Here is a 27,939-nt window from a genome sequence, read left to right on the forward strand (position 1 = left end):
TAACTAGACAATTTATCGTTCACTTTTTTCGATGACTTCTTGGGCAAATTGTTACTGACACTTCTAAATGAATATTATTCTGAGAGAATGAGGCTGAAAGTAGCTGGAGTTACATATAGAGAAGACAATAAACATTTAGAAAAATGGGTGTAAGACTAAAATTGTGTTCAAATACACAAAAATTAACAGTTAAACTATTGGTCAAAACTCACAATGGAATACAAGATCATGTCAGTTTTCTGATAAATACAAATTTCTTCACTGGGTTAGGCATATAAAAAAAAGAGTAAATAAGTCTAGTCATTATTACTGTCTTTATTTAGGACAAAGAAGAACAACAGTACTAAGAAAAAATGCTGCAAAATAATCTAAAAGTGAGTCCAGAAAATATTAAATCCACAAACGTCCATCTCAAAGATTACATTTAATTAAATTTATTTAAAATGTCATGTTTTGTTTGACCAGCAGTAGTGAAAGTAGTGTTAGGAGCTAGCTATATTTAGATTAATGGTTGGAAAATGACAATAGAAATAGTTATTTATGAAATATGTCCTCTGTCCTTACTAAACATGGAACGCAGTTGCATCAGATACAATAGTGTGTACTGCATATCTTACATTAAAAAATAGTTTATGCATATTAAATTTATGTGTAGTCAAAGTCTTATCTGAACACACTTTTGCATGATAAATTCCTTTTTTATCACACCTAAACATAAAAATGTCACAGCTGAAGGCACTTCTTTTTTCTAAGTGTGAAATGTGCTTTGAGGACTGTGTATTAAAAATGCCAACATTTTTTTAAAAATAATTTTACACCAAAATCGTATATTCTATGTATAGGCTTGCATGTGTGAAAAAAAAAGAAAAAAGAAAATTAAGAAAAGCTGTGGAAACAGCGTTTCAAATAAATTGACCACCTTCGACAGCAAGTCGGGATTCTTCGGGCTTTTCCGTAGCTCCACCTCCTGTTCAGCCTGCGAGGTTGTCAGGGGCAACTGTGAGAGACGCTCTGTGCACAAACGGCAGTAACAAGACAACAGTGGAAGAAATGGTCGATGTCTGTTGCTCTTTCTCGTCGTAACAAGTGAGTTGACGTTAACTTGAAGAAAGCGACCCTGAGATAACTTAAACATACTGGCAGACTTCGTTTTACGTTAGCGGGGGCCAGCCACAAATGCTAACTTTGGCTAGCTCATTTAGCTTAGCTAATGTTAGCCGCTAGTTAAAGCTAACTTAGGTTAGTCGTTTGTCACATAATGCTACTAAGGTGAATGCTAGCTAATTGCGAAGTATTATGGAGAAGTCATGGCTTCGTTTAAGTCAGCATTATTTAACTGTATACAATAGTAAACTAACGAACTAAGTGAACTACATGCAAAGTGAAATTAAATACTTAAATCACTGGATGCTCTTCGAGGTTGCACTTTAGAGTTAACTGTGATTAGCCGTCTGTCAAACGTGAACTAGCCAAACAGCTAAGCAACTACCACTGGGAAATGAAGCTGTACAACAAACAGAACACGTGAAGTCAAAGAATGCACCGATCAACTATCACGAGAGATTCTAGGTAGCTCCCATCTCATGATTGTTGTTTCTAATCTAGGGAGAAATACTGGGGACATGGCGGTGTATTTTGACCACCGTATTGAAGCCCCTGAAAGAAGTGATGTGCCCTGTCTTTTGACCTGGCACTCGGCTCTTCCTGTTCTGGCTGTGGCCTCAAGCAGTCCTGCCACTGGAGGCAATGTAGACCTCTACCTGCAGCAGGTAAACACTGGAACTGCAACTGTTCTATTTTCCAATATTTACTGCATGTGAATATCATAAATGACACTTCACTTATCAAATGATGCATACTTAAAACTACTTCTGTCCATGTACAGGGAGAGCATGTGGAGAGCTGTCAAATAGAGCGTCCTTTCCTGCCCATAGTGCTGCGCTGGCATCCCACAAAGCCAGTATTAGCAACAGGCTGGGAGAATGGGGAGGTAGTGCTGCTAACACACCCCTCTGGAGATCAGACGGTCTTGCCCAGCACACATACAGCCTGCATGACACTGTTGGAGTGGAGCAGCTCGGGTAGCCGCTTGGTAACTGGTGATCAGGTGAGTGCGTTGCAAGAACTATTCACACGGACTCATTGGTACATACTGCATTTACATGTCATCTACATACTGATGCACTCATAGTTGGTGGATATGCAGGTGCGCCAGGTTTTCATACGTAATAAACCTGCTTTTTTGTCTGGGAATATATGTCGAAGGCTGGATTACCAACATTGCAGTTTAGGCACAAGCCTTAGTGGGGTAATCTAAGCATGAATCGCATCACTTGTGTACGCAAATGCAATCTGAGAATTACTTCCAATTTCTTCTTCTTGTGCTGCATAAATATACTCTAATTGTTTACTGACAGACTGGATCTCTGGCAGTATGGAAGGTAGATGCTAGGGGGAGACTTCAAGGAAACCATCTAGTAAAGCATGACTACAGCAAGCCTCTAACTTGCTGCATCTTCAAACCTGCTTCACCTGGAGAGTAAGTAGTTGGATGTTCCTCCTAGTAGACCTAGAAGTGGGATTAGATTGAAACCACTGTGACTTCACTGTGTCCTCTTGAACTGGGTGAAGTGTTGCTGATTGTAGGCCCAACTCTTCTCACAGTGACGTAGCAATGCTCGCTCGGGCATCAGTGAGTGGAGATGAGAGTGCTCTGGACATGTTCAGTTGGAAGGGAGCACCTCTAAAGATGGGTCCGCAGGAAGGACTTGCATTCTACGTCAGTACTGCAGATGGTAAGAGTTTGTTGAAGTAGTTCATTTCTTTGCCTTTTTTTTAGTCTTTGTCTGTGGCTGTCAGTTTTCCACAATGTCAGAACTCAGCATATAGTGGGGTTTTTTTTGCTCCTGTGAAGCAGCAAGCCTGCAGGAGTCTCTTGAAAGAAGAGTTGTGAAAAGAAAAGCGTTTTCACTGGGCGAGGCATTGCTATTGATGTAAAATCCAATCACATCTCTACAAAATATGAACATTCTGTGCTCTAAGGCAAAAGATATTCCACTTATTTAATCTTTGACCCTTTTCTAAATCAATGTTTTTTGCAGTTTGTTACTTTACCTTTTATTTATTATAGACTCCCTTTCTTGCCATATACATATATAAGTGACCATATATGGTAAATTTATTAATCTTGATTTGCAACATTTTTTTTTTATGTCACAAAACTAAAAATATATCTTGAAATGTCCTTCAATAACACCCTAGGGTTGAAATTGTCATTTTCCAAATATTTCAAGGAGCGCCCTATAAACGGTTAACCCTGTGTTCCTTGTATGTAGGTAAAGTTCATTACGTGGATGAACAGTGTAAGACAAGTACACTTCTCAGTGTAGAGGGCTCCATCAAGAAACTCTTCTATATTGAGAAGAGGGAGGCCCTCGCAGTCATCACAGAGACCCTCATGCTGTCACAATACACTCTGGGACCTGACGGTGCAGCCACGATGTTTATGAAGGTATATAAAATTCTCAAAAAATGGTGTCTTTCTAATCAGATAGTTGTATTTGCTAATTCAGATAGTCTTGTTTGACAAAGTGCATCAGTGTTGTAGGCTAACAAAAGTTGTATTAATTAATGTAATTGTGTTTTACTGAAATTCTACAAGAATTGACTAGTAAAATCAACATTAATGCAATTCTTGAAGCCATAAACACATTTATACTATACATTCATATTTTTGTCTGTTTTATTCAGTGTCATGTCTAAAGACTAGCCTAAATTAATGCACAACTTAGTTTGTGAACATGTTTTCACTGACAGGTCAAATTGAGCAGCAGGTCTGGGCAGAACATGGACGTTGTCTGGACAGAAAACAGCCTCCTCATCACAGCGACAGGGGAACCCATCGTCAGGTGTCTATAATCGCACTGTTTGTGTATGCATAATAGCCCTTTTGAAACTCAAGTAATAATCTGCCTCGTGAATTTTTTAGGCTGTGGGACCTGGAGGGAGATGACAACTATGTTTTGTGTCTTGATGAGACTCTGGGCTTTGAGAGGGGAGAGATGATCAACTGTGTTTCATACTGTCCAGGAAAAGGTAACTGAAGTGTTTTTGTCACACGGTATGGTGTTACTGATGGTGTGCAGACTTCAAAACAAACCTCATTGCATTTATATGTTATCCCCAGAAATCCTAGCAGCTGGTACCACCCATGGGCGCATAGCAATGTGGAGGATGGTGGTGCATCCAGGCAACAGTAGAGGCGACACCAAGGTCCAGTGGAAGCTGCAGACACCCACTGAAATAGAGGGAAACGTCACTCAGCTGCAGGTAATGTCTTGACCACTGCCGTTATATATGAATCTCAGTAACATACCATGTATATATATATCAGCGATATTCCTGACAAGAAATGTATCGTATTCTGTTACACGACATTTTTACTTTCAGTGGGGCTCAAGTCTGAATCTGCTGGCAGCAAACAATTCCAACACAGTGCTGGTCCTGTGTGAGCATGTGATGTCAGCTCACTTCAGCCAGCAGGTGGCAGCAGTGCAGCTTACCCCAGTACAGCTCAGCATCACTCAGTTCAGCACAGGAGCGCACCTTGCTCTGCACTCCGACATACACATCAAAGGAGTGTGTGTTACCAAGGTAAGAGTTACAGTGAAAGCCTCTACAGAATAATGCCCACGTAGACAAAGAGAAATTTAAACTGACATCATGGTAATGTGACATATTTTGTCCTGCTAACAGGATTCAGTTACAGTCTGGAATGGCAAGCAGGTCACTGTGTTCGAGATTTCAGGGACAACTCTACGCAATACAGGTACAACACTCACCAAAAACTATCTGAACAGTCCAAACAGCGTATGACAGATGTGGTACTGTTCTGCATTTGTGCACTTACTTACAATCTTTATTCTCGATTTCTCCGCACTCGCTTCCTCTATCTTCTGATTTCCCAGGATCATTTCCATGTGATTCCCATGTGGTAGCCGTACATGGAGAGAACCTCTACACTGTGGAACCAAACAGGGTTCAAATCCGCACGCCACAGGTCTGTTTTACCATTATTAAATATATTCACAGAAATGTGGCAAATGTTTAGGTGTGTTCTTTCAAAAGTTAAAAGTTGATTCAGATTTTATTTTGAATGTATAAACACACATCGAAGTAGTATTTGAACCATTTATTTCTCTCCCTCCTCATACAGGGCACAGTAAAGCAGCTTTTAACCTTCTCCAAAGCAGAGGGAAACCCTGTGCTGCTCAGTGTGTGCCAGTCTTACCTGGTGGTAGGAACAGACACAGGACACATCAGAGTGTTTGACCTCTCCAGAAGGTATGACATTTATATGGTATTATCACCTCTCCAGGCACCTTGCCAGGCTGCCACATCTTACATCTCGTACATGTCTTTATAGAGATGCCAAAGCTCACTGCAGTGCTAAGAACCTGGCTTACCAGATTGCCAATCTGGGAGCCCTGAGGTCTGTTAAATGTAACGCCAACGGCAGCCAAGTCAGCATCTTAATCTCTCAGGTGAATAGGCAGCTTTCAGGCTCATTTTCCTTTTTGAAATCTAACTGCAAGTGATGATATATTCCCCAGTTGAACTGAATGCAACTCTTTCCTCTCAGGTTAATGGGCGACCTGATCACAAAGTGTACTTTTATGATGTTGAGATGGACACTGTGACCCACTTTGACTTCTTTACGGGCAGACCATCCAGTGGTATCTCACAGCAAGAAGAAAGTGAAAAGTAAGTGAAGCTGCTTTTATCTGTCTTAACTGCATCCATTAAAAGTATCTTCTTGTCATTTTTTTTACTCACATGCTGCACGTCACGTCTGTTCTGTTTGTCAGGCAGCAGTTTCAGGGGACAGAGCTCCTCGGTCGCTGTCCTGTATCTCACTTCTGGGATGAGAGTGAACCTCGTCTTTTTGTTTGTGAGACGGTGCCAATCAGCTCTGAATCCTCATCAAGTAGCTACATGGATCGGGTAAAGGCCTGTTGTAAAATAACCTGCTTAAAGACATATATAAATTATGTTAATATATGTAATTAAATGGCTAAAAAGTAGTTTGACTGTGCGCTGCCTTCCGTCTCTTTAGGTGGATGTGTCAGTCGTGACACTCTTCTGTACGCAGGAGCATGGGCTCCTCCTACAGGACTGTTACCCCAAACCTTCAGGCCTACAAGCCCTCCTCGCTCTGGATGTGCCCTACTATTGTTTTAGCTGCAAGGTGAGAAGACAGAACACTCTGTTCTGCTTGTGTGTTGTCTTTTAAGGCGTGGGAGTGGGGCGCTCCTACACAAATGTATAATGTTTCTCTCTTGAAAGTTTTGAGTTGGTTGTTTTAAAATCTTGCTATTTTTTTTGTATCCACATATTTGTTGTGTTTTTTTTGTTCACACCTATCATTACTCTGAAACTCTGCTTGGTCTAACACACCCCAGCTATTATTTCGGAGGGGTGGTGTCTTTCAGCCAGAAGTAAGTGTCTGTCCCCTGCAGTTTGTTCCGAAACCTTCAGTGTTCTCGACTCCCACTTTCCAGTGATTGTGATTGTGACAGCCTTTGACGGCCAAGTGCTGCGTTTAAGCAAAATTGAAAATATCGACTCCCCAGCACCAGCAGCACAAATGCGTCCTTGCAATATTTCAAGCTCACTAATGTGTGTCCAATTCCTACCGCAGTCGTTTTGATGAATAGATTTGTTCTGTGATGCTTTGTGGTTACGTTTGCTCTGCCTCCTACCTGTTCCCCAATATCTGTGTTCCCTTCATCGTTTTATTTTTTTGATTCCTTCACAAAATGCCTCATTTATTACGATTTGTGAATCCGATAGTCTAACACCACGCCTTCCTACCTGGTCTTGCACTCTTCAGCCAGGTGAGAGGGATCCAGGGTTAGCAGAGCTTTCACCACCACCTTCACACCAGAACCAGACTTCCAAAGGAGCGATTGCCCAGTTCCCCCATATGGTGTCCAGGCGACCTCTCAGAGACTTTGTGGGCCTGGAAAACTGTGAGAAGGCCACCCGTGATGCCATGCTCAACTTTAGCTTCTACTTGACTATTGGTGACATGGACGAAGCCTTCAAGTCCATCAAACTCATCAAGAGGTAAGACGTCAGTACATCGTCATGTGTCAGCTCACTGAAGACATACAGCGTCATACACTCACTGGGGACACACCCCCATGTTTGATCACTGTCATCACACTCCCACTAGTCTTTTCCACAGGGGCTTTAGTTCAAAGGCTGAGCAAAACACACGGGGGTAGCATTGTTACCACAGCCTTGACTCTTCTCAGAACGCTCCACAATGGTTTGCAGTGGGAGAGCTGTAGCAAATTGGTTTTGACTTATGTAGAAAATGCGGCATTGTTGCTGTTTGCCTTTCTTCGCTCCTCTTTTCACTCAGCACCTTTGACGGTTAAGGTCAGACTGCCACAATAGTTCTGTAACCTAACCCCTGATGTGCTCTCTTGAAGTCTTATCAAGGCACTCAGCCCTGTCTATTTTGGTATTTTCTTTAAAGAATTGCCTGTAAACAATCAGAATATTTTATAGGTTGGGACAAAAACACACCAAGGGTTTTTGAAAATGCGATTCCATTTAAAACCATATACATGTGTTGTTAAATAATATGTAGTTTTAAATCACACCATCATGCAGCACCAAAATAACATCCACCAAAGCTACATTTTTATTTGTTTATGTAACTACATTAAATAGATTTTACAACACAGGACATGATTAAGGAGTTTTTTGTGGGTCTGTGCTGAGGGAAGGAACTCTTCAATGTGTATATATGTGACTGTTTCTGTTAGTGTGCGGGTGTGTTCTGAGGGGATGTACTTTTCTAAACACATTCTGAGTCACACATGAGGTCCCCCTGCCAGTTTGGTCCAAAAGGAGTGCCCCTTCCATTCTTGCAAACATTAAATCAGGTCGCTAAAAGGATGTGTGTGTCCGTTCCTGTAGGTGTGTGTGTGTGTGTGTGTGTGTGTGTGTGTGTGTTAGGAGGCTGTATATGGGATTTCAGCAATGATGTGATGTTATCTGTGGACGAATACGTGATTCGGGGCACTCGTCCTGAATTCCGCTGCTGCTGTAGCTTTCGCACGTACAAACATTACGCAAATGGGAAAATAGCGTAAAAACAAACAAATGGGAAAACAGCATATTACACTGGCCGGATATTCCAAGGAGTTTAATAGGCCTGATGACAGCTTTACGAAGTTCCACATTGATGGCTATTTTTACTGCTGCTTCGCTTTTTTTTAAAAAGATTGGTATTGTGTTCGATTCCCGCATATCTCCACCCACAGGAATATGCATTTCCTGCAGCAGTAACCTGTATCTTCTGGGACTTGTGTCTGTGATGGAGATCTTTGAATCAACAAAGGTTCTCATGTATAGTCTGAATTTGACTCAGGAACTAGAAGTCAGGTTTGTTTCATCTAGCCCGTGTATTTGAGGTGATATGAAGAAACGTGCTGGCAACACTACAGATGATACACCTGTCTCACACATGTCCAGTAAAGGGTCAGTTCACACATGTCACAGGTGTCAGCTACCTGTATGTGTGAAGTACAAAATCCGCTGCCTTGCATCATCAGAAGAAGCTTTTGTGTCCGGTGTTTGTGCGTGTATTAATGGAGCTTTTCTCAGCCTCGCCCCTGGATGTTCTGACTCAAGCTGAGACAATGACGTTAAGACATAAAGCAGATAGTCTCAGTATGAAAGTCCCTCTGCTGCCTAAAGCAGTGTGTCAGATACAGGTTGGAATGTCTCTTTCAGTCCAGACTGTGCTACTTCCTTGCATTCACTTTGTCCTTGACTTTAAGGTGACATGTTACAGGGTTATCTTCCCATATCAATGCGAGCCTTGTCGCACTATCTTTTGCATTGCATTTGCTATTTAAAAGGTAAAGTCCCCTTTCCATCAGGAACTAAAACACCCGAGGAAGTGTTCAGGCTGGGACTGATATGATGTTGTAGTCATAGTTGGCTGCGGTACTTTCAACCCTCATGCTCTCAGGTTATGCTCATGTTCATGAAATGTTCTTCTCTACTGTTATTCTGTTATTCTTTAAAGACACTAATACCATCGTTTCCTGAGGCATCCAGCAGAATCTGAATTGCATTTAATATAGATATCTTCACAGAAGATAGTGGGACTGTTGGTATCATTTTCCACCTGGCAGGTGTGAATCATCTTTTGTATAATGATAGCATAGCTGGAATTTAAAATGATTCTGTTCACTGCTACTTAATCTGAATTACAGCATTTTTTAGTTGCATTTTAAAGGAACAGGGGCTGCATGGTGGCTCGGTGGTTAGCACTGTCACCTCGCAGCTAGAAGATCCCCGGTTTGCATCCAGGTTAGGATGCCTGGGATCTTTCTACGTGGAGTTTGCATGTTCTCCCCGTGCAGCGTGGGTTCTCTCCGGGTTCTCCAGCTTTCTCACACAGTCCAAAAACATGTTGAGGTTAATTGGTGATTCTAAATTATCCATAGGTGTGAATGTGAGTGTGCTTGGTTGTCTGTCTCTAAGTGTGGCCCTGTGATAGACTGGCGACCTGTCCAGGGTGTCCCCTGCCTTCATCCTAAGTCAGCTGGGATAGACTCCAGCCCCCCACGACCCTAGTGAGGATTAAGAGGTGTATAGATAATGGATGGATGGATGAATGCTTTTGTGTCTTTGAGTTCAATTGCTGTAGCACACATTCTAAATCTATATTAACACTTTTACTTACACACTCACATTTTCATACAATACGGTATAACTTTAAACTACTTGAAGTGATCACATCCCTACATTTTCTCTCATGAAATCTGAAACGTGTGTGAAATAATGTCACAGCGGACTAAACAACACTGTCCATATAGTTTTGAATATTCAGATCTGCAACAAGCTCAGCTACTGCCCAACCAAAATGAAAAAAAAGATTTTACAGGGCTTAACGTTTACAGTTTACACTTACTTTGTGGTGTTTTATTCAACATGTTATCAATGAGGAAATAGAGTCCATCCTGGCTGTCGTTAGAATGAGAAGCTAAGCGCAGAGAGTTAATTTCAATCACTTTACCGTCATTGGATGATGGTTTATTAGGTGTTACACACAAAAAACACCAAATTTACAAGAAAAAGACTAACAGGCAGCAGAGGAAGAAGTGTAAATTCAGCTTCACTTCCCTCTCACTGCTGAATGCTGTGTCTCTCTTTCTGTACGCCTGATTTTTTTTTTGTTGGGTTTTTAATTTCTTGAGTGAACAAACAGGCTATTTTATTTTTTTATTTAGTTTTTGCTTAGCTGGCTGTAGTCATTTATATTCAGCATCTTTCCTAAAAAAATAATTAGCTACGGTGAAGGCCCACTGTCATTTTATAGATACTAGGGCTGAAAAACCTTCCATTTTTAATCCTTACGGTTAATCTGCTTTTCATTCTTTAGCTACAACAGAATAGTGCATCCACAAGCTCCGCTTGCATAATTTATTTGAAATGAATCTTAACTAACTCTTAACAAATATCAAACTCATAACAGTTTTTAAAGTTGGACAATGAGGGTCATTCTTTGGAATCTGTGATAAAATATTGTGATTTTCTGTTCTCAGAGGTCACGTAATGACACCTGAAGAAACTTAGGTTGACTGTGTGCTGTGATTTATGGTTAAAAGCTTCTGAAAAAGTTAGTAAATGTCCTTTGAATGTAGAATATCAGAGAATTAGTCTTGAGTCAGTTGCTAAAGTTTAAACTTGTTCCTCAATGTTTTAAATAGCTTTCTGTCCTATTTCTTATCTGACATTTTTAAAGATGTTCAATATGTCAGGTGTGGTGTTGGACACCAAGCAGTAGTAACAACAGCCACCAGTGTGTTTGAATATTTACCAATAAATTTATTGAATTTACATGGTATATTATTATTTGACTGTGCCCCTATGCTCGGCAATGTGAAATACCCACACGTAGCCCCGAGTTCTTTGCTGAAATATGATATGGTCACGACAATACTACTACTAATGATAACACTATTCTATCCTTTAATATTATATTAATTTAAGTATACAATATGTACCACAAGCGAGCAGAGATTCATATGGAAAGCATCATAAACAATAAACTTTAGTAATGAAATGTCATTTCCAATAGCAGGCAAAATAGTTGGTATCATCAGTTTAACAAAAAATGCTTTTAAAAAAACAACCCCAAATAAATTCACATGTAATAATTGGCAGGTCATTTGTCTTTTTTATTTTCTGTTTCAAGAGAAAAAATGTGGCAAAACCTCATAAGTGACAAAATACCCTCATATCTTCTTTGATCAAACTGTCACCGTGCAGTGGCTGTTTTAAAATTCAATATCCTCACTGATTTGGAAAAGCACAACTAAAAAGTTTGCTGACTGACTCTTCTGCTTTTACCTTGTTAGTTACCTACGTACTTGCGAAGTATACCGTTAATATCAATATGTAATAAAGTTGTAATGAGCTTTGTACGGACGGAGACAAATATGAGGTATTCTGGTATTATCATTTTAACATCTTTCATTATTTCCAATTTATAATTATGCAGGAGACAATTTAATAAGTGTGCATTTAACAAAATAGGTCAAGTTCCAGCTTGATCTTTTCATCAGGATGTTTTATAGAAGACAGTCCTCGTCCAAATTCCATCATTAGCTCACCCAAGCATGAATACATGGAACATCATACAATGTTTGAATATGTCTGGAACTTCAGAGCTGCTTTATACATTAACTGTAGTTAAATATGTGACTTCTGTGCACTAAGCAGCAAAAATAATTCAGATATTTTTATTTATAGTGGAAGAAGTGGGAGAAATTGAATACAAATGCATGTACATGTTAGTCCAGCTGCTGTAGCACCACAGGAGTGTCTTCTTCTCTAGAGAGTCACATCGCAGACACCCTGCTGGAATAAAACAGGAGTAGCTGAGAGCACAGTCTTGTCACTGTCGTCCGTTAGTCCTTATCGGCTTGGTTTGTGAAGTGCTGTGTCTCAACAAGGCGACTCGACGTAGTCGTTGTCTAGACGTGGGTGGAAAGGTGATGCCAGTGAGCGACTGATGATTATGACCGGAGGTGCGAGGCAGTCATCGCGGCGGTGTAAAATGTTCCAGATGAGCATGGCTGCAGCCAATGTGGCCAGCAAGCAAGCAGCTATGTCCAAGTAGCAGGAGTAGGACAGGTGTGTGTAGGGTCCGATCCTGTAGAAGGTCACCAGTCCAATCACCAGCACAAAACCTGCACAGAGAGAAAAGATCTCATCAGTGGAAATACATTTACCAACATCTCAGTTAAAATATGTACTTTTCAGGCCTCGGCAAACTAAGAATTTTTATGGATTCTGTGCTGTTTAAAAAAACAAATATAAACCAATTACCTTTATATCTGGTAATAAATTGAAATATTTGACTAATTAAAATTTTAACCTAATTGTGGCACTAGTAAAACAATCAAAGTCTAAGTCATTACAGTTCATCCTGGAGGGTGACGTGAAGATCCAAGACATTTCATTCAAATGTCAGAAAAAACTACCTTGTAGTGGAAGTTGAGAATTTCAAGGATGACCAAAACCAATAGAATTCATTCTCTGTAGATCAGGAATACCTGTGCACATTTCATAGTAATCCATAGTTGTGTTTTGTGATATTTCCAGGGCAATATTATGCCAAAGAGACCGACAGATCCACATTGTCATCTATTCACTTCAGTTCCATTAAATTTCATTTATATCACGCCAATTCACAACAAGACCTTATGATTTGGGAAGTGGGATGAAACCAAAAAAAGCAAAAAAAAAACCCACCCCTTTAATGGAGAGAAAAAAAAAAACCTGTGACAGAACCAGGCTCAGAGAAGGCGGCCGTCTGCCTTGACTGGTTGGGCTGAGAGTGATCCATGGAGCGACACCACTAACACGACTACATACTAGGTCTGCACTATGATGTCTGCATTGGCCCCAAAATTAACCACTTTAGGAAGATTGTTTCTGTCAGTGTAAAAATTCAAAGTTTTGTTTGAAAATGGTAACTAAAATAAAATAGCTAAGATAAGAGTCAATACAGTAATATGTTAATTCCACTACACGAGAGATGGGATTTTCTCTACTACAAGACGAAATAGATATGTGCATAAAACAATATCAGCAATTGGCCTAATTGAGTTGGAAAATATGTGCATATCAGGCATCAGCAAAAATCCAGTACTGTACTAAAAACTGGTTACAGAAAAGAAAAAAAAAGTTTTTTCTCCCCCAGTTTTCTCTGAGCAAAGCAATCTGAAAAATGCTTCCTTCTCTATCCTATCACCATGTATGCATGTGTTTTTCTAGTTCAGAAAACTGAAGTCTAAAGCTCAGGTAATGTAGAAGGCTGCATTGCCGAATGTGTCTTGAAATCCCTCATGCTGACAATAAGACATCCATCCCTGCAGCCCTGTATCTCACTGTTCAGCTGGATCTCTGTGTGAGGTCTTTGATTTTGGGAAATCTGTTTCCTCTTAGGAAGAATGGCTGAGATCTCCAGATTAAAGTTCTCAATAGTGCAAAAATATCAGAGCCTGAATATAAGGTCGGAAACGCCTTTGAGATGTTTTATCTCCTGATTTCTTTGATTCGCTGCAGTTTAAATGAGGAACTCCTGTTTGGATGTGAAGGTAGAAAGCCACAGCCTTCGGTTCCATGCTGTTTCTTTGATCCTTGCTTTGTTTTATCGAACATTATCAGCATTATTTAATGTCTCCATAGCCCACACCTTTCCTCATTCTTTACCTTTAGAACCATATATGAAAGCAATGCTTCTGAAGTATCCCCAGGCGCGATCACGTTCAGTGCATTCAAGAGTGGTCCGGAGCCATTCAATAGTTCAACAGTAATACGTGTCCGAAAAACCTGCCCCATCCACAGTGGTATAAATATAGGAACCAAAAATAATCAGTGGAAATAGGGATGTTAGTGCTTTAGGATATGAATCAGTCAGTTTCCTGAAGCAGTCAGCGGCACCAATGGGGGGAGTTCATAGATTTCTGTACCACTGCAATAAGATGGCTGTCATTGTTTTAAGTGAGGATGTGGATAATTGTGTCTGTGTATCATTGCGTGTCAGCCACCGTGTGTACACTTAAGAATGCAACAGTTTGCTCATTCTGTTCATGTTTAACCTGTCTGGCTCCTTATCCAAGAAAATGAATAAGATCCTGTTCAGGTTCCAGCCAGGGTGGGCTGTGTGAACCTTCTTTTTTGGCACAGACTTATCTCTTAAGCTTCCTTCCCCTTCTTCCTCTTTCCATCCTTCCTTCCTTCCCTCCTCACCACACCCTGAGCTTCAAGGGTAATATATTACAGTCGCTGGACATTTGACATTATCTGTCATGGAGAAAATCAAAGTAAACCTTTGTTAAGGGTAGTTCTTGGAAATTTCCTTCCAGTTGCCGTTTTGGTTTATTCTTAACAGGAACAGAATTACTCGCATGCTTGATGTCTTAGTCAAACTTTAGTCTGGGATCTATTGAGCACATAGACTTCTAGGGAAAAATGATTGAGCACGGATTCATATGAATTCCTCTGAAGTTCCTCGGAACTAAAACCAACAATGAGCTTCATCTTAGAGGTGTACGATCTGACGTGCTGACAGCTGACACTTTGGAGCCCGGCCCATTCAGAAAACACATTCCAGAGACGTCTCCAGGGGTGAAACGGCCGGGTATTGTGCTTGTAGTGTGGACCCGCTAACGCTGCTGAGATATCAGTCTATGGAGTTTAATATTGTTATTCCACACTCTCACACTCTCCTTGCAATTGTGGAGCATTTTGGCACGTCTGAAAATGAAAACATTCCAGAGAAAGAGAGCGATGGGTAAAAATATCTCCATTCATTCATAACTGAAGCCTATTCACTGACTCAGTGGGGGAGGGCTAAAGCAGGAATGGGGACTGAACTGCTGAATGGTAGAGGCCTAAACAGCTATCTGTATTAAGAAGATTAGACCCTTTTAATTTGCTAAAACGAGGCCACCACTTGTGTATTTTGCATCCTTTTGATGAGGAATTAGGGCTACAGTCCTCTATTATTTACATTGTTGATGATTGTGGTGATTATTCAATTAATAAGTGACTTGTTTAAATCATAGTTAATGTCCACATCATTTTTTAGGGTTTGGATGAAAATGTTTTGTTGCATGTTTTGTCCAACTAACAATACAAAACCTTAGAAAAAAGGCGCTTTTATCTTCCATGTTAGTGATGTGACTCTAGGGATGGCAGTGTTGATTCACATTGCCCTAGATGGATATATCCCAACAAGTATTGGATAGATTCCTGTAAAATTTGGAACAGATACCAATCCTAAGAGTGAATCCTGATTTTATATCAACCACAACCAGGAAATCAAAGCTTTCATTTATCTACAAAGTATCTCAAGAGAAGAAGCTTAACAACTCAAAATATATCAATTCCTCTGGCTACATATCCTCAGCTGTGTTTTGTTTGGTGCTACTTAGCAAATTTTTGCATGTTGTGATGCTAAGCTAAGATGTTAAATACAGTGGATGATCATGGTAACATTATTGTGTGTGTGTTTGTGTGCTGACATTAGAAATTAACTCCAAAGCCCACTGTGCCTAAGAGGTCCTTAATATGAGAAACAGTTGGAATTAGCTTTATCTGTGTATCTATATGGTTATGTGCTGGCCAAAGGATCAAGCATCAGTATTACTAGACTTTTATAAACTGATATGCTACTAATTCTAAGGTCAAGAACATAGACAGTAAATACTATACATGTAGTCTACAACGGGACGTCAACATTATAGTACCTTAAACCTGCATTTTTTAATGATCTGCAGGAGGCAACTTCTCTTGTTGCAAAACTAAGTCTGATTGTCTAATAGTCTTTTAGAAAATGACCCTACTTCTCACTAAATAAACATTTTTCTATCAAGTGTTAGGTCTGAATCCCAGGTTACAAGACTTTCTGAATACAGCATGGTGTTCATTTTGTAAACTGTTTTTCTATTAGAAGAACATTGACAATAAAGCTGAGTATGCTTCAGTGCTACTCAATGCGAGTTTGATAGGTTGCTACCCTGTGGGTTAGCATCCTCAAGTTCTCAGTCAGATCTACCGCACGCTCGTCACGTCTGGTTTCAAAAGACCAAGATGCCGATGGCCAAACACCAAACCCGAGCCATCAAAGCAGTAGTCCACAAACCAATGAGCGCCATCACAGTCGCTACACCCATCTTTTATATACAGTATGTGGCCAAGAATAAACTCTGATACTTAACTGTCTCCAAGACAACTGAGCAAACTCCAGTAACTGGTGTGTGACGTGCAATAGACTTACAGTTCTGTAAATAACTAGTAGCTTTGATTGTTCCTATTTAATTCTATATTTTTTTTAAAATACACAACAGATGAGCTATTTTAAGATCTAGAAATCAACAACATTTGTAGAGTAACAGACACGTTTTCCCCTGCGTATCTCAGATTGCCTGTGTAAGGCTTAATGTAAATCATAGTCGTTTTACAGCTCGGTTGGGGAACATCCCATCCGCTGAAAATGTCATCTTGATACTCGGCAGCTTTGTTGACTATATATGGTTAGAGAGTCAAGCTGAAAGATGACATTTTTCCAGGGAGCTTTATTATTTTTAGATGTCAGGGAAGTAGCTATTTATTTCTTTTTACACCAGGAAACACGTCTATTTTACGATTGTCTTTCTTAAACATGTTTTGATGAAACGAGTTCTTGGTCACTGAGGTTTGGCTGCTGGTATTGTCTCATACTGGAAAAGTACAGTAGCACTGGGTGGGTCTCAATCCTCTTGCCAAAGTCTGTAGATAAAAGCTGTCATCCCTGCTGCAATGTGCTGAAGGCAGTCATGATAAAGAGGAGATTCTTTATTTGCTGCTGCTCTTGGACATTTTGTAAACACAGACATAAAAGCCAGGCGAGCTTATCTAGACGGAGGCCATTCCCACCCTGCTGTCATGTGTACCACGGGACATGTCTCTACCCAAGCATGTTATAAACACAATGCACACAGCAGCGTACACAAACACGTATGCGCATAATCCCTCCTGCCAGTGCACACACAAACATACAGTCCCTGTCGAACGCTGTCTTTCCCGTCCATTCCCCCTCCCCTCTTTTTCCTTCTTCAGCTCAGGGGTTTGCATAACAGGTAGTCACAGACATTTCCTCGTCCTGAGCAGGGATATCCTGGCGCCCGACAGTCGCTCCCTGGCTCGCTGCAGCTCTGGCCCATGGATTCTGGACTAGGACTAAATTTAGACTCAGAGCAGACCCCCTTCATGCTGCTCTGATACCAAGCAGCTGAGCGACCACTGCGCACAACACACTTCCTCAGCAGGGACACTGGGACAGGCCGTGGCAGCCAACTCTGAGTGTCGCACAGCAGATTGACTGATAGAGGGATGGGTGCTAGTTGTTAAGGGGAGGTTTTGTTTCAGTGATTGCACTGTCTGCTTCTAATTAACCCTAAAGATTGTTCTGTTTCTCCTATATTCCTTTTAGTTTGTTACCTTTGTCTCTCTTTGCACTAAAATCCAAAACACCGTTCTTTCAGCAAACCATGTTTAAGAAACGTAGAAGTTAAATCCTTTGTTTTGTCTCCACTATTTTGTCACCGTTTATCACTTTTTGTTTTTTTTACATTCTCTACATTTATCATAGGTGTAAATTTGCATTTTGTAAAACTATTGTCTACCAGGCATGTTCAGAGGCAAGGCAAGGTTGAACTCCTACTGGCTGAACACAAGGCAAGAGGTGTCCTGCCTTTTACTCGTGTCTGGAAGTTTTCACAGTGACTTCCTGCAGCATTTGAAGCTGATCTTTAGTATTTAAAAGTCAGCCAATCTACCTCCCTCCCCCCCTCCCTGTGATTTTAGCCCTATTTTATGGCACTCAGCCAGAAACATGTGAACTTTGCTCTGCAGCATCTGGATTTCTATGTTTCTGTGCCAAAATAAAATGTGCGTAGGTTGTCGGATAGACCCTTTCAGATGCAAGGCGCTTTAAACAAACAAACTGTAGGAACGCTGGTACTCACTGGCTAGCTGGAAGAGTGCAGCGATGGCCTCCTCCCACCACTGGGATTCCTGTGTGATGAAGGGCAGCTCCATCAGGCCTAGAAGGAAGATAAGCTGACCGGCTGTCAGGGCCACTGTCGCCATCAGGTTACACGCTCGCATCATGTTAAACTGCACTTGAGGGACCAGAAGAAAAGTTGTGTCAGTTTTCTTGCACAGTGAATGTAATAGTTGTATACAGATGTCAAGCTAGAAAAGCCTAACTTAGAGGTACTGAAGCCATGTAAAACGTTTGCATTCGTAGCACGGTGGCAGGATTATTTCATGAATGGTGCCCCGCTTCTTTGTCTAACATTAGTAGGCAGCGCTGCCCATTGTGCCCAGTAAAGCTGACCAATGGAAGTTCAGCAGTTGCCAGTCTTGTTTTTGAATGGCAATTTCTCAATGGAGCTTAATTTAGCAAGAAGCATATAAATCCATCACAGTGCTGACTTTGCCTGAATGTTTATCCAGCTACTCAAACCCAGTTGGCAGCAACATAAAGAATTAGTAGTACATACCCTAAATTCTTGGCTGGCTGCCCTGGGCTAATGTTTCCTTAGATTTATTTTATGAGTGTGCAAATCAAGTTGGTGCCAGTGACAATGAAATTCTTTTGCAGCGTTTTTTTCAAATAAAAGAGAACAACAACAAAAAAAAAGGACAACCACATGACCCCATGCAGAGACATACCACTGCTTTGTCTCTGTTGAGAACTACTAGCACCAATCAATCAGTTGACATGTTTAATGAGAAAGAGATGTTTTTGGTAATATTTCCTTTTTTTTTTGCTTTTTTGAAACTAGACTTAAACGTACATTTCAAAGTAAAAACTTACATTTGACAGTGCTGCGGGATTCTTGGTAGCCTGCATACTCAGAGCCCCATCCGAGGCCTTCGCACTGTCTCTGTGTCCCTTGCGCCCTTCTCCCAGCCTGGAGGTCATCGCGGCCCTTTTCACCACCTGTGGGGCACATCCTCCATAGTCCCACGCTCCTCTTACGTCCATCCTCCAGAGCCTGCAGGACCCAGCTGGGTGTGAAGGCTGCAACGTTGTTTAGGACCAGGGACAGCAGGGCCACCACCACCGCTGCCGCCACCAGCCTCTGCACGGCCATGCGACGCCCGACGCCCGCCACCTCTCCCCCTCCGTCGCGTCCCTCCTCAGGCTCCTGCTCCTCCTCAGCGTGCTGCCCGCTCCCCGGCCTCTCCTCCGGGCCAGTAGCACCAGCAGTGCTCTGGGCCCCCTGACTCCTCTCCACCTCCTCCACTTCTTCCAGCTGTTCGCTAGTGTTGTTCCAGCTCGCACAGAGGTGAAATTGTCAAGAGTGATGTTTTAAAGCTTAGCTAAAGAACATCTCCATTCATCCTCATTCAGGAGTTGGTTGACGTTGCAGCAGATCCTCAGCCCTCCTCCTCAGACAGCAATGTGGGCACGTGGGGATTAATCCAACTGGCACCTTGGTCCATTCCACTGGCTTCGGCTGGCTGCAGCTTGACTCTTGGATTCTTGCTTGATTTAGTCTCTTCTCCTTTTCCTTTCTTCTGTGCTTTTGCTCTTTGCACTCTTCTGACTCCTGTGTGTGCAGCTGGTTTCTCTGTGTAGGCAGAAGATTGTTTTTCTTCTTTTTTTCCCCTTTTCAGCAATGCCACATTTCTCTCAGAGGAGTACAGATGAAAAAAAACAGCATAGATTCTTCATACAGTGTTGCTAGGAGCTGACTCGTTGGTGACTCTGCTCAGACTTCCCAGGACTGTCTCTCGACTTGAAGAGCCCCCCGCTGTTTGACTGGAACAAGAAGTCCTCAAGCCCACCTCCCTCTGCTTCTTTCTGTCTTTCCCTCTCTCTCTCTCTCTTCTCTGCAAATGCTGGAGGTCAGAGTTTAAACGTGGGGGAGTTACTGTTCATCATAGTCCGAGACATCAGTTCGCAACTGCAGCGAGCTTTAAACAGACAGCTCCCTCCTTCATGTTCACTTTAAATATGTGTGTGTGTCGGTGTGTTTGTGTGAGAGAATGTCCAAAAGGCCCCCTCTTAGACGTCACTGTTTGGTGTATTCTTTTGTCTGGAGAGCAGGGGGCGTTCGCTAAAGTCCTCTCTCTCGTGTGCAACAAACACATTGGCCGCCACAGTCAGCCAGCAACAGGATGTGTTTCCTGAGAGGAAAAGGGGATGGGAAGAGGGGCCAAATGTAGACCCGTTTCTTCTCTTGTCTTTCCTTTTCTGGATCTCTAGATCTTGCCGCTCCGTGTGCAGTGAGCTCGACTGTTCACGGCAGTTTTAAATATCTCACTTTTTGACTTGAGGCTTGGTTTTCTGTGTCCATATAAAGTATGATTTTGACCACACTTACTACCCCGACTTTCTTTTTATTTCACTTGGCGTCCCACTTATAGCAGGGCCCCTAAAGATTTGGGGTATTTCCTGTTGCCTAACTTTAATAAACAGCCCACATCTGTATCAGCTAAAGCGAGGAGGAGGGAGGGGATGCGAATACAGACCAGATGGCTGTGGAATCTTAAATTTGGAATGGAAGCTGAAGCAAAGGGGATGACGGGCCGATTTGCGTCAGCAAGACAAAAGGAAAAAAAAGGAAGACATAATGAAAAGCACGCCTCTTGCTTTGAGTTTAAAGTCCTACACTCAGTCTTATAATTTACTCATTTGTTCGGTTATGTGCCTATTTAAGTCTACAGGTTTGTCATCATTTCCCCATTAACATCCATCTCTGGGTCTAAAATATAAACTTAAACTGACCCTAAAATAACTGGAAAGTAATTCCACCGTGCACCAACATTGTATTTTCTCCAACAGGAAATCTCTTATCAGATGTACATGCATGTGTGCAACTGTTTTTGTTTTTGAATAATAAAATACCAGTGCAGTGAACCACACATCACCTTTGCAAACAAGCCATTTCTCTTTTCTCTGTAGTAAAGCGGTATGGGAAAACATGGCCCGGATGTGTGTGAAAACCCGCCGGCTGGATGTGGCACGCGTGTGCCTTGGGAATATGGGAAATGCCAGGGCAGCAAAAGCGCTGAAGGAGGCGGAGGCTGAGCCTGAACCAGAGGCCCAAGTGGCCATGTTGGCCATTCAGCTCGGCATGCTGGTAAGATAGCTGACTGGTAGAGTGTGAATGACTAATAAGACATGCCTGACTCAGTCAAGTTTGTGTCTCCACTATTGTTAATTAATTACTTCAGAGAAAAAGCATAAAAGTTTTATTTAGGGTTCAAGTTAACCTTTCCTATCACATGATATCTTTTAAATTTGGAACAAACGACGGAGATGGGATGTGTAAAAGCATCATACATTCAAAAGCAGAGAAAGGACATTAGACTGACTTTTGTTGAAAAAAGATAAGATAGCAAGAAATACGCTGGCTCCAGTTAAAATCAATTTAGAGGATTTTTTATTTTTATAAAAAATTTTTCATAAATAACCTGTTGTTTGACATAGAGTCAGGTGTGGAAGAAGTATTCAGATCTTTACTTAACTGTGTATCAATACACCAGTGTACAACTCCTGTTTGTGAAATCCTACTTTAGCAAAGTACTTAAATATTAACAGCAAAATACAGCTAAAGTAATAAAGTAAAAGTACTGGTCTGGTCACTTTGAGTGATATTTTATTGTATTTGTTGGATTGTTAGAATGTTAATCCTGAAGCATCAGTGTGTCATCAGCATGTTACAGTTGTATTTGCTGTTATTCAGCTTTATATACAGAAACAGCAGATACATCTCAGGAGTCATGAGGTGAATAGTGGGAGAGAAAAACCAAAGGTCTGACACATAAGTTTGTTTTCAGTTTTTGGACTTTTTCTCTAATTTTGGATTTTTGGTTGATACAGGACCATCTGAACGATCACTGAAATGAAACCAAGTGAGAAGTTTAGTGGGGAAAAAATCTCTATTTGGTGGAGCTGATAACAACTCATAGACATCTGAAATGGGACCTTGATAACACACTGCTTTTTGTACGAAGCCTGAGGCCAAAAAGTTTGAAAACCACTGGTTTAATCTTTAAAACTGCGTTGTATTTTAAAAGCTTGTTATATTATCTATTGTGTAAAATCTTCATTTTAAACTTTCGTCTAATTGTCCTAGAGTAGAACGTGCAGTATTTCTCTCTTAAATGTATCAGAGTAGAAGAATAAAGTAGCATAAAATGGAAATACTCAAATAAAATTCAAGCATCTCAAATTGTACTTAAGTACAATCCCTGAGTAAATGGAGTTACTTTCCACTGCTGCGTACAGTAATGTCACATCCTTTGGCTACAAATAACACATTCTCTTTTTAGGTCCCAGCATTTCACCGCACACAGACCAGGGGACTTTCCAGACCAAAACTCAATTATCTTTCCATCATCTTTTCCTGTCTTCCAACAGGAAGATGCAGAGAAACTGTACAAGAGCTGTCAACGCTATGACCTGCTGAACAATTTCTACCAGGCTTCTGGCCAGTGGCAACAGGCTTTGGACACAGCTGAAACTCACGACCGCATCCATCTGCGCACCACCTACTACAGTTATGCCAAATACCTGGAGTCCATGGGCGACAAGCCGCTGGCCATTGCTTAGTAAGACAGAACCCGTGGTTTTATGTCTGTAGTTTGGAACCAGCATTTGTGACTTTCTGTGCACATTTACCACTGGAAGCAAAGTATGATTATTATCCTTTTTGTTACAGTTATGAGAAATCGGACACACACAGGGTTGAGGTGCCCAGAATGCTCCAGGATGACATCTCATCTCTAGAGATTTATGTCCACAAAATGAAAGACAAGTAAGTCCAGACTGAAGCTTGTCGTCTGCAGAGAATATCACCTGACACTGTGTGCATATACTGTGTTACATTTAAACATGGCTCCTATCGTCATATCAACCCAGAAACATCTATAAGTGGTGGGCCCAGTACCTGGAGAGCCAGTCGGACATGGATGCAGCGCTACGTTTCTATGAGCTCGCTCAGGACTACCTCTCTCTTGTTCGAGTCCACTGCTACATGGGGAACATTCAGAAGGTCACTCAGTTTGCACTACACGAATCATGTAACAGTGTCTTATTGAAAAGGTTGATATTTTGAGGACACCATTGTACTTATTTTAAAATAAGTATTGCACTTCAGACATGAGTTTTCTTAGAAATAGGAAAAATACATATGTGTATTGTTTGTTCGATTCCCAGCAACAATGCCCAGGTTTTACTGCAACAATGATCCCTAACTAAAGACTTCACACGTGATGATGTGCTTGTTTATTTATCAGGCATCTGAGATAGCCAATGACACAGGCGACCGAGCAGCATCATACCGCCTGGCCCGACATTATGAGGGCCACGATGATATCAAACAAGCGGTCCACTTCTACACACGAGCCCAGGCCTACAACAACGCCATACGGCTTTGTAAGGTAAAGCAGCACCGTTCTACCCATCAGCAGCTCAGTTACAAATCTCTGTGCAGATCCAAGATGCGGATATTTATGAATTAAGACTTTTTATTGCTGACTCGTAGTCTGAGTGGTGTACTGAGCTGTCTGTGTCTAAGCAGGAGAACGGCCTGGATGACCAGCTGATGAACTTGGCTCTGCTCAGTAATCCAGAGGACATGATGGAGGCCGCCTGTTACTACGAGGAGAAAGGCACTCATATGGACCGAGCTGTGGCGCTTTATCACAAGGTCGGTCACCATTTTCACTCTGTGTTTGGGTTGATGCATTCTGAATCTCTCCACAAGGGGGCAGCATTGCAACATGCATTAAAACTTATCAACAAGGAAAAAAAAACCTAAACCCTATCCAATCAGCACTATGTTTACAATAATTTCTCTCTTGTAGGCTGGTTATGTCTCCAAAGCTCTCGAGCTGGCCTTTGCCACCCAACAGTTCTCTGCCCTTCAGCTGATTGCAGAGGATCTGAACGAGAACTCTGACCCAGCCCTACTCGCTCGCTGCTCTGACTTCTTCATCACACATTCCCAGTTTGAGAAGTCTGTGGATTTACTGGTAGCAGCCAAGAAGGTATGAAACATTATGACCTGCTTTCCCAGGGATCTATTCGCATGTGCTTACTTATATTGGTATGTCTTGATTCAAGATTAACTTTATTGTCCCAGGTGTGGGAAATTTGTCTTGGGCTTTTTCTCCCATGCTGCAGCCAACACAAGCATACACAAACAGGGAAAATACAGTTAATAGAAAGAATAAATAAATCAAATAAAAACAGAATAAAATGAATATCCTGGTCTAATTTAGTGAGTCCAAAGACATGGCACTTTTAAGAAAAAACAAAAGACAAAAAACAATTACAACTATTTTACTTATTAATTAACCTGATCGATGCTGGAACAAATGAATTTTTAAACCTGTTCGATCGGCAGCGTGGGGCTCTGAGCCTTCTTCCAGTAACGTGTTATCAATAGACAGCCCTAGATAAGTGTAAGTGTTCACCTGAGCAATAGTTTGATCATGGATGACCACTGGCCTGTGGTCACCAATCCCCCGGGGGTCAAACACAGTTTCTTTTGTTTTGCTTGTGTTTAACACTGGGTACCTGTCGTCACACCATTCAACAAATCTTTGAATTTCTTCTAAGTATTTAGTATTTGACACTTCTGTGTGTATGTATACCCAGTACCATCAAGCCCTGGAGCTGTGTTTGGCCCAGAACCTGACTATCACAGAGGACCTGGCTGAGAGAATGACTGTCACAGATGCAACTGACTTGTCTGAAGAGGCTCGCAAGGAGCTGCTGGAGAAGATCGCTGACTGCTGCATGCGTCAGGGCAATTACCACCTGGCCACCAAGAAATACACACAGGCAGGCAGCAAACTCAAGGTAAACATGTGCCGTGTGGTAAACCCTTGATGGAGTCTCTGAAAGCTCAGAACATCCTGTATGTATTTGGGTGATATGACAAGGGACAAACTCTCTGGTCTGTCAGCCTGATGCCAGGTGTTCTACTAACAAATATGATCCTGAAAGCTTTAAAGGTTTTGTTGTTTTTCTGTTTGACAGGCCATGAGGGCGCTCCTTAAGTCAGGCGACACAGAGAAAATAATATTCTTTGCCAACGTTTGCCGTCAGAAAGAGCTTTTCATCATGGCTGCCAACTATCTTCAGTCTCTGGACTGGCGGAAAAATGTCGAAATCTTAAAGACAATCATCGGTTTCTACACTAAAGGCAGAGCACCAGACCTGCTGGCTGGCTTCTATGAAGCTTGTGCTCAGGTGGGGCAACACTCACAAACACTCACTATCAAAATATCAGTTAAGTTCTTGACAGTTATCATGAACTGATTATGAATTAAGAATGAAAACTTTAAAATATACGTTTTTTCATTTCAGGGGTCTTAAATGAGCCTCTCTTACCCGTTATTATTGTTTTATTAAATGACTAAATAGCAATAATAATCTTCAGACTAAAGTATGGTTCCTAAATACGTGTGTTAGCTGTGGTTTTATTTTGTTACAGTCATTGTTAAACAAAGACAAAAAGCTTTTAGTACAGCCAAAATGTACAGTTTTTGCTTGTAATTTAACTTTTAAAAAGTATAAAAAATCTGAGAAAATGTTTTTGAGCTGAAAGTTATACTAATTTTTTTTTCTTTTTTCCATGGTTAAGGTGGAGATTGATGATTACCAGAACTATGAAAAGGCTCTGGATGCACTGACGGAGGCTTCCAAGTGTCTCTCAAAATCAAAGGAGGCTTCAACTGGACAACATGAAGCCAGACTGGCTGACCTGCAGCACAGGATCACACTGATCAAGAAGTTTGTCCACATACGCAGGTATGAATATGCAGTCATGTGAAAGAGTAGCTTATGCTAACATGTTCCATAAAAAATGTTGCTTTGTTAAAATAGTTACCTGCTGATTCTGTGATGAAATTTTGGGGCTCTTGGAAAGTTTTTTTTTGCATCAAACATTCTGCTCTTGGCCTGAATTTGCTGAAAGGGTCTGTTCTGGACAAACTGGTCGTCTGTGCGACTTGTTGATGATTTTCATCACAGTAGAATGATTTATTTCAAATAGTTTGGAGATCTTTTTGAATTCTTCCCCAGACTTCCAGGCATCCACAACCTCTTCTGTAAAGTCATTAGAAAAGCTCTTTAAATCTTGGCACGATGACACCACACACATCAACAGCAAAGAGAACACCAGACTCTAGATGTCAGAGGTTTAAATGAGGCTGGTTCCACCTGTGGAGGTGTGATGAATGTAGGGGCGTACCGCTTGGTTCCTGTGACTAATCTGTTTTTTTTTTAATGTATTTAAATCATGAAAATTACAGCAAAATGTCAATTTTATGTGCTGTTTGTTTGATTATTCAGTATTTATCTGTAGACGCTGCTTCACAGAGTGAAAGTGTTTGCTTGTCAAAGTATGTAAAAAAATAAAACCTCATCAATTTCCATACGTCCTTTTTCATGCAAGTGTAACTCATAGTTCTTCTTCTTCATAATAAATTCCTCCTTTTTCCTTGCAGAACAGATTTTTTCTCTTTTCTCTGATCTTCACATGATGCTTGAAGCTTTCCCCGTCTGTCTGCAGGTTGTACGCTGAGGATCCTCGTGAGGCGGCCCAGCTATGTGAAGCCCTGCTGGAGGAGCCGGAGCTGGACCCCGCTGTCAGGATCGGAGACGCGTTTGGTTTCCTCATCGAGCACCATTGTCAACAAGGCAGCTTTCAAGTGGTGACTGTCATCTTTTTTTTTCTAGCCTTTTTAATATGTAAAAGCACACTTCTGAAAATGATGTTAACTCCAGAATAATCTCACATTTTGCCAGATTTCTAAGAATAAACACCTCTAATCCTTCTCCAGGCCTACCGTAAGCTGGAGGAGCTCCAGAAGATGGTGCCATCACAGAATGTTAGGTACTACATTAGCCAGGCCAGCCTAGAGGCCCTGCAAGAGAAGATGGGTTTATCACTGGGTCACGATGACGGCAGGCACAGTGTGAAGGAGGAGGATGAAGTGGAGGAGGACTTAAATGTGTCTTAACTATGACATTTGGAAAAAAAAAAAAAAACAAGAAAAGGGAAGAAAAAAAGAACAGCAATTTTTGCAATAATAGGAACTTCACTGTCACCATGTGACTACTGTGAAACATTGACAAAAAAACTGAAGGGAAAGACGCTATACAAAGGCCACATCATGGTACCTTCAACTTCCAAACTCATGAGGGTAACTGACTTAAGAAGATGTCTGTTACCTCAGAGAACTGGTTTGACCTGCAAAACACACGACCTGGAAAATCAACACTACACATTCTAATATAATGTTAATGGAGCTCATGAACATACGGTGGGTCGCAACATTTTAAAATGTTCAATATAATTAATCCTCAATGTGTTTCACATGCATAAGGTACTTAAAATTCTGATTATATCGAGGCTGTTTGGTTCTATTTAATATTTGGTTTAACTGTTTGTACTGCAGTTTTTTTTTTGTTTTTGCAGAATGGTTCAGATTGAAGAAAAGATGATCGGATATTTACATATATTACATGAGAATATCCTCTCAGTGTCAAAGTTTATATCTCTGTATAATATTTTGCAACTATTTTTGATAGCCTGTGAGGCCGCACTTCCACGAGTATCTTAGACTGTGAATTCTAATGTTACAATACAATGTAAAGTTCTTACAATAAAACAGGTTTAAAATTAAATCGGGTTGTAATGTTTTTATATCAGTAGTGACGCTCATAGGCCTGTAATAAATCGTAATCGATCAAACAAACTGATGGAAATCGGGAATATAGTAGAATACACTTCACAGCTGCGATCACCAGGGGGC

At 41.2% G+C, this 27,939-nt stretch overlaps 2 protein-coding genes across 2 annotated transcripts; one reads left to right on the top strand and one right to left on the bottom strand.

Moving 5' to 3' along the window:
* Window positions 1–1,622: 1,622 nt before the first annotated feature.
* Window positions 1,623–27,811, top strand: ift140 (intraflagellar transport 140 homolog (Chlamydomonas)). Its single transcript, XM_008296653.1, has 29 exons — window positions 1,623–1,769; window positions 1,886–2,107; window positions 2,418–2,539; window positions 2,665–2,795; window positions 3,336–3,511; window positions 3,817–3,908; window positions 3,989–4,095; window positions 4,187–4,329; window positions 4,450–4,653; window positions 4,756–4,828; window positions 4,968–5,059; window positions 5,216–5,343; window positions 5,426–5,543; window positions 5,642–5,763; window positions 5,868–6,003; window positions 6,116–6,247; window positions 6,893–7,128; window positions 21,068–21,245; window positions 22,529–22,719; window positions 22,830–22,925; window positions 23,030–23,162; window positions 23,407–23,550; window positions 23,691–23,819; window positions 23,977–24,159; window positions 24,773–24,976; window positions 25,157–25,369; window positions 25,764–25,930; window positions 26,694–26,835; window positions 26,965–27,811. Exons 1-29 carry the CDS (start codon window positions 1,623–1,625, stop codon window positions 27,142–27,144), a joined length of 4,341 nt encoding a protein of 1,446 aa, XP_008294875.1. The 3' UTR covers window positions 27,145–27,811.
* tmem204 (transmembrane protein 204) lies at window positions 10,897–20,095 on the bottom strand. Its single transcript, XM_008296652.1, has 3 exons — window positions 18,971–20,095; window positions 18,114–18,269; window positions 10,897–12,284 (listed from the first exon to the last, which is right to left on the bottom strand). Exons 1-3 carry the CDS (start codon window positions 19,248–19,250, stop codon window positions 12,040–12,042), a joined length of 681 nt encoding a protein of 226 aa, XP_008294874.1. The 5' UTR covers window positions 19,251–20,095; the 3' UTR covers window positions 10,897–12,039.
* Window positions 27,812–27,939: the final 128 nt, after the last annotated feature.

The sequence above is a fragment of the Stegastes partitus genome, unplaced genomic scaffold, assembly GCF_000690725.1.
Source record: "Stegastes partitus isolate 25-593 unplaced genomic scaffold, Stegastes_partitus-1.0.2 Scaffold1144, whole genome shotgun sequence".
NCBI classification, from domain to species: Eukaryota; Metazoa; Chordata; class Actinopteri; family Pomacentridae; genus Stegastes; species Stegastes partitus.

What these genes read in the sequence shown, in the direction of transcription:
- ift140 (XM_008296653.1), top strand. Translation starts at nt 1,623, where the DNA reads ATGGCGGTGTATTTTGACCACCGTATTGAAGCCCCTGAAAGAAGTGAT. An exon ending in ACGCCATACGGCTTTGTAAG is followed by an intron (nt 23,551 to 23,690) that starts GTAAAGCAGCAC and finishes GTGTCTAAGCAG; the next exon opens with GAGAACGGCCTGGATGACCA. An exon ending in TACTGGTAGCAGCCAAGAAG is followed by an intron (nt 24,160 to 24,772) that starts GTATGAAACATT and finishes ATGTATACCCAG; the next exon opens with TACCATCAAGCCCTGGAGCT.
- tmem204 (XM_008296652.1), bottom strand. Translation starts at nt 19,250, where the DNA reads ATGGCCGTGCAGAGGCTGGTGGCGGCAGCGGTGGTGGTGGCCCTGCTG. An exon ending in ATCCCGCAGCACTGTCAAAT is followed by an intron (nt 18,270 to 18,970) that starts GTAAGTTTTTAC and finishes TGGTCCCTCAAG; the next exon opens with TGCAGTTTAACATGATGCGA. An exon ending in TGCACTCTTCCAGCTAGCCA is followed by an intron (nt 12,285 to 18,113) that starts GTGAGTACCAGC and finishes CTCTCTGTGCAG; the next exon opens with GTTTTGTGCTGGTGATTGGA.